At 38.9% G+C, this 12,052-nt stretch overlaps 1 protein-coding gene across 1 annotated transcript; it reads left to right on the top strand.

Moving 5' to 3' along the window:
• Positions 1-3,122: 3,122 nt before the first annotated feature.
• Positions 3,123-3,404, top strand: Smp_018230 (hypothetical protein; the record flags this gene model as incomplete). The annotated part of the gene is made up of 1 exon (XM_018794276.1): positions 3,123-3,404. The coding sequence occupies one exon, from the start codon at positions 3,123-3,125 to the stop codon at positions 3,402-3,404; it is 282 nt and encodes a 93-aa protein (XP_018647060.1).
• Between the last annotated feature and the right edge of the window lie 8,648 nt (positions 3,405-12,052).

Here is a 12,052-nt window from a genome sequence, read left to right on the forward strand (position 1 = left end):
CACTGGGTATCTATCTGCTATCGTTTGCTTGTTAAGGGCTCTATAATCTCCACATGGTCTAATTTCTCCATTCTTTTTGGGAACCATATGTAACGGAGATGCCCAGGGACTATTAGATGGCCTTATGATACCAAGTTTCATTAGTTTTTCGAATTCTCGTTTTGCAATGTTTAACCTTTTTGGGTCCAACCTTCGCGCTCTTACTCTAGTCGGTGGACCTTTCGTGACGATATGGTGCTGTACTGTATGTTTAAGATCTTTGTTGTCGTATGATGACCTCGTTAAGTCGGCGAACTTATTTAGAAGTGACTTATATTGCTCGTTCCTATCTTTCGACACTACTAAATTCATAGATACATGATCGGTGGTCACTCCTCTTATGACTACTGAGCGTTCTCCATTCACTAGTTGGTTTCGTCGAGAATCCACTAATAGGTCAAAATTCTTTAAGAAATCGATACCAATTATGGGTACGGACACATCAGCGATCACAAATTCCCAGCGAAGAGAAATATTACGGCCGAAATTCAAGGTTAGTCTTCGCTTGCCATATGTCTTTATATCGGATCTATTCGCTGCTTTAAGAGTTAGCGCAGTATCGATATTTTGTTTTTCGTTGCTCAATGGAGGGACGACGCTTATCTCTGCTCCCGTGTCTACTAAAAATTGCGCGCCCGTTACTCTGTCCTGAACATAGAATAAACGATTGCTCCTGGGAGCTGCGTTGATCGTCGTAGTCGTTACTGAGAATCGGTGAGATCGTTTAAATTTGCATGGAGACCTGCATTTTCGAGCTCTGTACCCAAATGTTTGATGGTACCAGCATATAGCAGGATCTGGTAGTCCCTTAGAAAATGATCGGTTTCTATCTCTTGATCTGCTGCGCGACCAACTTCTTTTCCTGTCGTTGTGATTTAGACTCGTTAGTTTATGGCATAGCGCATTAATTTCCTTTTGCAAGGCCTCGATTCTTTCGTCAACTGTGAAGTTGAGTGTTTGTGAAGTCGCATTTCTCATTCTCTCGTAAATCTTATCGGCTATTTTAGCGATATTGTCTATGTCTACATCGCTATCTCCAACAGCGAGGATCTGCTGTACGTTCGGTGGGAGTCGTCGCAACCATAAGTGGTAAAATATATTTTTATCCACATTTCTGTATCCAATTACGTTGCTCATATACGTTTTTAACTGCGAAGGCGTTCTATCTCCGATTTGAACTTCACTGAGCAACTGCTCGACAGCCTGCCGGTCGTTTAACGAGAGAGCTTTTATTACTGCCTGTTTCAATACATCGTACGGATTTACCGCATCCGGCTTAGTTAGGACCTCTCGTACCTTGTCTGCTACTTCATCTGGAAGTAGTGAGCTTGCATAGCCGAACTTATGTCGCTGTAAAATAATACGATTGGCTACGAAGTAATTTTCAAGTCTAATAAACCAGAGTTGAGGATCATTAACATTAAAAGAGGGAATAGTAACATTAATAACTCCCACGGATGGTGACTGTGAAAGATCGATTGTTTCGTTATTTAAAGACATTACTACTAATAATAATAAATTGAATAGTATGCGAATATAACGTAATTGTCACTGAGAGAAATGAATCGATGAAAAAAATGATAATAACAAAAGGTACAATATATAAAATGGAACAGACTTACTAAATTGCACCAATATATCAATTGTTCGTGAATAATCGTTATTTATTATGAATATTATCGTTAAGTTCAATAATGGGATAATGTACGTACGATTAAAATTGTGATATAATAAATCCACAATTATGATTATAATCCAGATAATAATTCGAATAGAAACAGCGTACGTTGAATTTTCGAAATAAAATTATCTCGTCAAAAATTGTTTTGTGTTCGCTCGTCGAGGCATCCAATTCCGTAGTGTCGTGTTCGTACGGCGAGGCAACCAATTCTATTGCGTCGTGCTTGTTCGGCGAGGTATCCAATTCTATTGCGTCGTGCTTGTTCGGCGAGGCCTCCAATTCTGTAGTGCCGCGATTCGTTAATCGTTCGTTTCGATAATCGATATAATTCTAATCTTAACGGCGCGTAAAATCAGAAGACAAAGGATAGCAGCAACTACAGTTTACTGTCGAATAACTCAGGTCACAAAGTTAACATCTGAGCGAATAATAACGAGCGAGTGAACAGGTGAATAAGCGAAGGAAACGAACGAGGAGCAAGCGAGCGAGCGAGCGAGAGAGTAGCAAGCAATTACATAGGCAATTTATAGTCAAATTTAATAAGGGCACAGCAAAGCAAAACAAAGGCTGATAATAATATTTGTGTGCGTACATATATGGGGAGGAGTATGAGTCATCGAATGATATTTAAGCAGTCAACATTTCGGCTAGAGTGTCATGTGCTCTAGTGTTATTGCAGTTCAAAGAATATGCAAATTGTTACTATCCAAATGACAATGTCTGTTAAGTAAGTTATAAAAAAGGGCTTAACCAAAATTGGCTATAATCGAAATTGATTGTAGGATGGTTGCTATAGAAGCACTGAATCAGGACCTCGTACTCCACTTGTGTCAGGCAAACAAAAACCTAACACAACCGCCGTATGGATTTTCCCCAACGTTGTCACAAAGTATACTTTTATTTCTCCTTTGTGTTTGAGTTTGGTTTTGTTCCCAAAGCTTAAGAATGAAGGTTTGTCGTGTAATTGTAATAATTATTATTAGAAGGATATATTTGTGTTGATTACTTGTAACTGGCATTTAAACCACGGTAAATGACCTGGATTTTTTTATATTGTTATTTATTGTCTTAAGTCACGAGTGGATCAATCAGCCGTCTTTCAATAACGGACTATAGCAAAATTTGGACGTAACTCAACAGTTCTTCAATTCGGTTTTTGGATTCTTTACGGACCGGATTTGTTTGAACGTTCATTTTGAATCAGCATTGATTGTTCTATTCACTGACTTCGTTGGATTTATTTCTGATTAATTTGGATTTGGCTTAATATAACGGGCTTTACGGGACGAAGATATACTATGAGAACGAGGGTTAAAATGTCGTGGAAAAATACCGAGTTGGAAGACGAGATTCACAAAGCTGTTTGTTAATACGGATAAACGTGACGATATTTGTTCATTTTATGCGTTCTGATAGGCCTAGTTCTGCTAGTTTGACGCTAGATAAGGCACTACTTGTGGAGAAACAAATGGAAAAGAGACCCAAATTAGAAAAAAGGCTTAGAATCTTGAAGCTTCAAGATGGGGTTGAGCTTACTGAATTAGAATGTAACGTTAGAGAGGAGGACAATCAGTTGCCTATAGATAATCGTGGAGTAAATACTAAAATGAAAAGGTGTTTGAATGGTAATACTGGTTTTAGTGGTTGTTCGGGGGAACCACTCAACACTCCAAAAAACAAATAGGTCGATGAGGTTAAGGATACGCTATGTACTGTCGTTACTAGTGTTGCTGTGCCCAGAATTGATATTATGTATTTTGATAGACATGCTGGTCATTCATTTTATTGGCGATTACGAAAGCGAACTGTTTGATAAAGTCGAATGTCATATCTGTTTTACAACTGTAGAAGAAAGGCCGGGAAGGTTATTGCGGCTTACATCTCTTTGCCTATTCACTTGAGTTACGACGGAGAGAATCAATTTGTGTATGATTTGTTTGGAGGCTACAACCTTTCTACTTGTTAGCCAATTATGAAGTTACTCAACGATAAACCTGCTGGAAGTCCAGCCGACGAATTGACTGACTTTAGGTTTAGGCTGCGTAGTATATGTATCACGTCCAAACGTGTGGGACATATATTCGGTGCGAAAGTTGAAACTGGCAACATTTTTTTCACTTGCTTCATATTTACTTTCGACTAGCTCATTTATAGTATGTAATATACTGAGATGATAATCGGGTATATTCTACACTCGAAAGGTAGATACTGAAGGTCATTTACCAATTAATACATATCCATCGTAAACTTTTCTAAATATTTTATATGAGCTCACAAGATTCAATATCATCAGGTTTCTGTCTCCTGATTATGCCAACTGAGATATAAAAAATCGTAGGATTACAGCCTACTTCGGTATTAGTACAACTAAGATAATAAACCTAGTCACCAAATTACAGATATGCGATGATGTGACTGCCTAATATATAAGGTCTTGATTGGAAGACACTTCCATGTCTTTACTGACTCGTCCCGCCGTGATAACTTGCAATATAACGTCCCAAATTTCTGAACAATACATATGAGCTGGCAAGAGTGTAATGTACTTGATACAATAAGCAAGAGGTTATATATATTGACCACACCCGCATGGGCGAGCCACTCCCTTTCCATTCATCGTTCTTGTTAGGGCGATCCCGGTGGTAGTAAAGAAGACTAATGGTAGCTTCCGTTTATGTGCCGATTACTCAACCGGGCTAAATGAAGCCCTAGAAACTCATCAGTATCCACTACCCCTACCTGAAGATCTTTTTGCTAAACTGAATGGTGGTAAGCTCTTTGCAAAGTTGGATTTATCAGAAGCTTATTTACAAATTTTTGTCGCTGATGAGTGTAAAAATCTGCTCACCATAAACACACACCAGGACCTATTCCGGTATAATCGACTATCTTTCGGAGTCAAGACTGCCCCATCCATATTTCAACAAGTGATGGACACTATGCTACAGGATGTTCCACGTGCTGCAGCTTATCTGGATGATATAATAATTACGGGAGTAGACAGAATAGACTTAGAAAAGAAGCCTGATCAGGTGCTGTCGCGAATAGCAGAATATGGACTTCAACCCCGTGCAGAGAAATGTAACTTTTGTATGCGAAAGGTAAGCTACCTCGGATTTATAATCGACAAAGATAGCAGAAGACCAGATCCAGAGAATACTCAGGCAGTGAAAACTATGTCTAGGCCGACGGACGTCCCTACACTACGATTCTTTTTGGGACTAGTTAGTCATTATAGAGCTTTTATTCCTAACCTTCATCACCTGCGTGCCCCCATAAAAAACCTTCTGGCGAAGAATGTAAAATGGGATTGGTCTGCGAATCGCCAAGCCGCTTTTGAGGAAATCAAGAAAATACTAGTCTCGGATCAGTTGCTCACCCATTGCGACACATCCTTACCCATTGTAGTAGCGTCAGATGCTTCAAACCACGGCACTGGAGCAGTTATTTCTTATATCATGCCAGACCGGTCTGAGAAAGCCATATTGCATGCAGCTAGATCATGAATTACAGCAGAACGTAGCTACAGTCAGGTCGAGAAGGATGCATTGTCGATTGTCTTTGCTGCAATAGAGTTCCCCGAGATGATATTCGGACGCCAGTTCACCATACTAACCGACCATAAACCGTTGTTAGCCATTTTTGGGTCGAAGAAAGGTATCCCGGTATACACAGCCAGACTTATCAATGGCGACGGGGAAAACTGCAATGAATATTTCTTTCGAGTAACTAGAAGCTTATATGGAATTTCAAGAAAAGTGATTCGAACAGTCGCAAATCAGAATCATGGGAGCCAGAAAATGTGCCTGTTCCAACAGAACCCTGCTTATAGTGAATTACAAGTATCCCATACTGATTCAGTCATTGATGCAATCCGTGAATTTAATGTTGATGGTGTAGCAGGTGTTTCCTTGACTCTTGGTTTAAGAAGTATGAAAATTTGTTTCGTATTGATCTCTGCAGACTGTATGACGCCTCGAAAGTCACAATACTTCTGAGAAAACTTGGGACGATAGAACATGAACGCCATAGTAACCTTATTCTGCCAAAGAACCCACGAAACTTTGGTTTTGACGAAACAATTAAAACCCTGTCTCAAATCTTTGGAGAACAGTCATCTCTATTTAATATCCGTTACTAGCAATTGAAGATAACGAAGGAACCAGGAGATGACTAGGTGAAACATGCAGGAATTGTGAACCGAGGATGTGAAACGTTCAAGTTGTCTTCCATTACTGAAAACCAGTTCAAATGCCTAGTATTTGTCCGTAGCCTGCGTTCACCTGAGGATGCTGACATCTGAACGGGAATCCTAAGCAAGTTTGAACATTGTCCCAACATGACCCTGCAGGAAGTAACTACTGAATGTCAAAGGTTAGTAAATTTGAAGCATGATACCTCGATGGTAAAAAACGCTAACCAGCTCCTCCACGTCAATGCTATCGCGAGAAAAGTCTTACAAGGTTCCAGCACGTAGAATTATCTTAATGACAGTGGCAAACCATCATCCCCATGCTGGTTATGTGGCGGTTGGCATTTCGAAAGGTTTTGTCCGTTTAAAAGTCATCGTTGTATTACGTGTTCCAGAAAAGGACACAAAGAAAGCCATTGCAAAACCCGAAAACGCCGTCAACCTGAAGTGTATTCTAAAAGATTCAAGCTACGTACAGCCAAATTGACGGTAGCTCTTAACAGAACTGGCTCCCATTATCGTAGAAAGTAGGTTTCCCTAAGATTAATGGGTATGATGCCCGCTTACAGCTAGACACAACCTCGGATATAACACTTATAAGCAGGAGAACGTGGGAGAAAATTGGGAGACCGAGGATATATTCAACTCATTAATCAGCACATAGTGCATCCGGAGGGATTCTAAACATTGCTGGCGAGATTCATTGTGAAGTGACGGTCCAAGAGTTTACGGAGAAGGGAGTAATATTTTTGACAGAACGTCCATCACTCGACTTATTGAGGCTTGATTGAATAGAAGGGTTGAAATTAACAGACAATCCCATAAACTCGATCTGTAAAAACGTCAGTATGTCGAATGTTGAGAAGAAAACCTCAGTGGAAGCATTATTAAAACGACACAAAATGGTATTCAGTGATGATCTCAGAGAACGTACTAAATTTAAAGCTGATCCTACCCTTCGGCAAGAATCAAAGCTGGTGTTTCGACCTAAGAGACCTGTACCATATGCCGCCCTCCCAGTGGTTGATCAAGAGATGGAAGGACTTTATAAATGGGGTGTCACTGAACCGGTGAATTTCTCAGGAACGGACTGAACCTATAGCAGTAACTTGGGGGTATGAGGATCCCAAATTGTTTCGTGGGGGAGGATAAAGTGGGAAAATTCAGTCTGGATACCAAACCCACATCTTCAAAAAAAGGGTATGTGTTGGGGCGATCCTGAAAATTTCCCGCAATGAACAAGAAAAGCTCAAGAAACATTAGTAAGCGTTTTATCCAATCAGCGTTTGGCTAGAAGTTCCACTAGAAACATCACGAAAGTGAAACTTCACATGTAGAGGTTCTGATTGGCTGATTACTACACTGCTACTATGTTTAGTAGCATTCCAGAATTTTCAGCAAAACCCAAGGACTTCTAAAATACTATAAAAACCCTACATTTTCTGTACATAAGTGAACCTTTGGAGTAGAGCGCTTCTCACATATTTTGCGCCTTTTCTATCGTGTTCAAGTCACTGTGTAGTTCTAGCTTGGGGGTTACGAGACTAGCTTAGGATCCGAGTATAGAGTTCAATCAACAAGACTTATCAGTTCTCACGTTCACTACTGTCGACCTTCTCTTAGTGTTACATGTCGGATTTAGATCTTCTCAGTAACTACACACTCATCTCCAAAGGTCGCGTGGTTAGGAAACAATACCACCACATACCGATTTGATTGCACTTGATAACTTAGCGCCTAATATCTGAAATACTTTGTACATCCAAAATCAATTGTTTTAGCATTAAACAGGTTAATGCTTAATATTATGTATAAACTCATATATTACATCTGGTTGGCGAAATCAACGGTCACACAGCTTTCCATTATGACCAGTATTTCCAGTAGAAGAGATTTATTATTTAATTCCCAAAAACCAACCGAAAAGTGGAAATATCTAATCACTATGTATGAAAAATCAGTACTTGACAAAGTCAAACTTTAGTCTTCTGATTTTCACGTTTCCTATCTATAAATATCACTTTCACTGCCTGGTTCGCTGTGTAACAAGCTCTCGTTGTTTTGATTTACACAAATCTGTATTATAGATAGTATGAGAGTTGAAGAACATTTAGCACTAAATTATGTTAAAATTTAGCTGCTGCGGCGATACCAAACAGCTTACTGATTCGAGCAATAATATTAACTCATCGGTTCTACAGTATAACGTGGAACGTCCGCTCTTTTGATAATTTTCTTGCTTTGGGTAACAAAAAAGGATGCAAGGTTATTTCTTATGGAAATGTAGGTGTTGAGAAGGTGGGATCCCCAATACTATTTAGAACAGACGTTGCCACTAGTGAAAGTGATCCGTTCACAGCAAAGTGTTCTAGACTAGTTATTCTCTTGTTTACAATATCATTAGGCTTGATGTCCTTCAAAACAGAAAATATTGGTTGCATTCGATGGGTCGTTTTAAGACTTGGAGATAGTGTGGATTCAGTTGCCAATGCGAAAGAAACAGGTTTCGTTAACTTTCCTTCTGCACCTTGTTTATGATATAAAGTACTGCTGTAATTCGCCAAACAACCCTTCCAACCCCTCAAGTGGTATGCCGACGGTAAGAGTTAGTACAAAAGGTATAATACCACCATGCACTGAAAAACCAATGCTCTGTTCTCGTCATTAGGTTATGCTTAGGTTAAAATACGAAATTTCACGAAACAAGTCTTCTCCTCTCCTCTGGTTTTGTCATACGACTCTAATGGTACTTCCCATAATTTCGCATGGAAAGCTGAAAACTACTGCTGTAAACTCGATGTCCTGATTACTTAGTGGGTCACTTATACATATTGTTGTTTATATATGGATGATTAGAAGTTATTGTGCTGACAAGCTAGTTGTGATCATTAGGTCAAGGAGAAGCTTTAAATCGATCCGTTTGAAATGAATTCAGCTCACATAATGCTCTTAACGATGATGTACTGTACGATGTCTTTAGTTAATTGAATGCTTGTGAGTCGATAATGGGACTGAAGTACATGTGATTTTCAGAGAGAGCATAAGTTTTAGCCACGGGGGATATAACTCGCAAACCATTTCTATGACAGTGTTGTGGAATTTCTGACAGTGTTTGTGTAAATACAACAATGACGCTTTCAGTTTGCAGGAGATTTGCTCGACTACTAACTCCGGTGAGTTGTACAAACGGCTGTCATCAAAACCCTAACCAGACTGATGAACACCCGTAGCATTTACTAAGGAACCAATTGAAAGGAAAGATATTGTTTTTGGGGATCATCAATGTTAGATTAAGGTGACAGTGGGAGAGCTGAACTGTTTGGGGAAATAATTATTGGTCAAATTATTGACTGATTTAGTTCTTATTTTCGTGGTTCATATCAGTCATATTACTTGACTGTCAAATCGTAAAAAAGATTTATGGCGATATCGAGAAGCTATCATAAATAGGTACTTAAAGTTTTGATTTGGCATTAACCATGAGAAAAGAAGAAAGGTGATGTTGTTTTAGACGCTATTGAGGATCACTAACAAGTGTCGAACTGTTGTTTAATCTAAAATGCTTCGTCTAAAAACAACTCTCTTGTAGTAGTGTGTTATCATATGAAACCATTGAATGTATCTTATTCCAAAAGCGAGTTTGTGATGAACCTTTAATTATAATACATATGCATGTATAGTCTAGATGGGTATAAGATGCCGAATACTGCAAAGTACCGTAAGCTTAATAGATCATTTAGTGAACTAATGAAACACCTGGGTTGTTTTAGGAATTCGTCGCTACTGCTAGGGACAATTGTACGTAAAAATTTCCCTCCTTGTTATCCTTATTTGAATAAACACACAAAAATTGATAGACCAAAGATTTAGTAGATACATGGTTAAATTGTAGGCTAAAGTCAAATTTGTTGCTATCCTTGTCTGAATAATCGATCATGCTTATGTAACTTTATTGATCATGAATAGAAAATTTATGTTGTTTCTGCTTGTTTAAAGTGCCTATATATGCCATCATTATTGCTTCGTTCATATTCAGCCCACTGATATCTTTTGAGTCCAGGCATTGGAAGGCCGTGATTCCTTATGACTTTAGGTCGATTTAGTTTTAGGGGCTGTCTGCAAGACAGACTGATTCGTACCATGTAAGACTGTGAGCATCAAGAAGCCTATGTAAGTATTGAGTTCAAATTAGAGGTTACCTCCAAGTCAACCTGCCGTCAATTGTCCTTTATGGCTGACATTTAAACACTTGAAATTACAACGACCGTATTCAGTAACATATTTCAGTCCAGATCTGCCAATAAAATTAAAATCTATGACAGCGTCATCTCTGCTTTCCAGAAAGGTCGAGAAAGGGGAAGTATTCAGTTGGGAATTCGTTGTCAGTGAAGAGCCAGTCTTTGTACAGCGAGGTTTGATTTTTTTTCACCTAGCTTCTGACTTCTCACTTTCAAATAATCCCAGATCTTCAGTTTTAGGTCAAAAAACCGAGTTTCAGGAGAGCAATCACTTGCGATGTACATGGGACCAACGAAGTTATCTTCCGGTAGGTTGAAGTATCAAAAGGTCGGTTTGTCATATTACATGTCTCGCTTGAACTTCTGGCTATTCTCAGAGTCGTATTACATAAACGCATGCATATTTGTGTAAGCTTTTCTTATCAATAAGAAACCATGCAAAACCTTATTCTTAGAAGTCATAACTTTGGTTATGCAATACATCATTTAACAAAAGGACGACTCCAATGTATAAAGGGGTACATTTGGATGTGAATGTTTTCGATGCGGTTTATGAAGTAGAAGGCATGCCTACTCTGAGGGATTTTGATCATAGATATTTTTAAAAGATTGCTTGCGTATTTTGGAACGGCTCGTCGTTAATGATAACCACTTCAATTGATCATTCCGTTTGGACAATGGTGGCATATGACGACTCCCAAATACTACGAAACGCGTGTCTTCCATTCTACGGGTAGTCACTATAAAACTGTAGAGAAAACTCGTAGATAGTATCTCTGTTTCAACTATTTCACTATACCGACTGAACATTTTATAGCACGAATCATCATTCAGTAGTGTTGTATTCCATAATAGCTCATTTTTGCCTAAATATCTGTCAAACAGCATAACTTAAATGAAACCACTATAATGCGAGGCACACAGTTGTGAAGAATTTCATAGTCTCTACAATCAATATCCAACCATAAATTGTTCATCTGAAATACAACTGAGCAGTGCGTTTTAGATGTTGATTTCATGAGACAAGAGAAATATTGAAATTTTGTTCAGTGAAATGAGAAGACTGTTGAGAAAACTAAATTGAACTTCTCAAATTACATCTAGATCATTTGACATTATGGACTGCATTGAGAATGCTCTGTGACTCGTAGTCGAGCCGACATGTGAAATGATTGGTCATTTTGAGGTTAAAATAAGAGGTGCCGTATTTATTTACTAGAAAACATGAAGATTGGTACAAGGAGGCACCAAATGTATATGCAGCACACATTGTGATTGGATTTGTCTGAGGACTGGAATAGTGTTCGTGCGTGAAACCGAAGCAAGTGGTTTTCTTAGGGGGCCACACCACGAGCCTTTGATGTGAAGGTCTGATCCACAAGGCAGTGGAGCAACGTTAGACGATACAGTCCCATGGTAGTCGTTGACCAACACGGGTTCATACGCTGATACGTCTTGTTGGTTGAACGCTATTATTCGGATCCTAAGCTACTTTCGTGACCCCCAAGCTAGAACTACACAGCGACTTGAACACGAGAGAAAAGGCACAAATATGCGAGAAGCACTTCACTTCAAAAGGTTCGTTTGATGTACAGAAAATATAGGACTTTTATAGTATTTTAAAGTCCTTGCGTTTTACTGAAAATTCTAGAATAATGCTAAACATAGTAGCAGTGAATTAATCACCCATTGCACATTCGTCTCAGTCTCTTCCTTCTATGTTTTGAAGGATATTTCGGTAATCGTGAATTGATGAAATTCTCACCCTATTTTCACGACCATCTTCACTGCAAGTGCTAGCATGTTTTTGGTATTTTCTTCTTCATGAAACGTTGACAACAAAGTTTCTCTCGAAACAAAGCTTCTCTTCTCGGCTTATGTTTAACACGTTTCACTTACCTG

Source organism: Schistosoma mansoni (assembly GCF_000237925.1).
Source record: "Schistosoma mansoni, WGS project CABG00000000 data, supercontig 0186, strain Puerto Rico, whole genome shotgun sequence".
In the NCBI taxonomy this organism is placed as follows: Eukaryota; Metazoa; Platyhelminthes; class Trematoda; order Strigeidida; family Schistosomatidae; genus Schistosoma; species Schistosoma mansoni.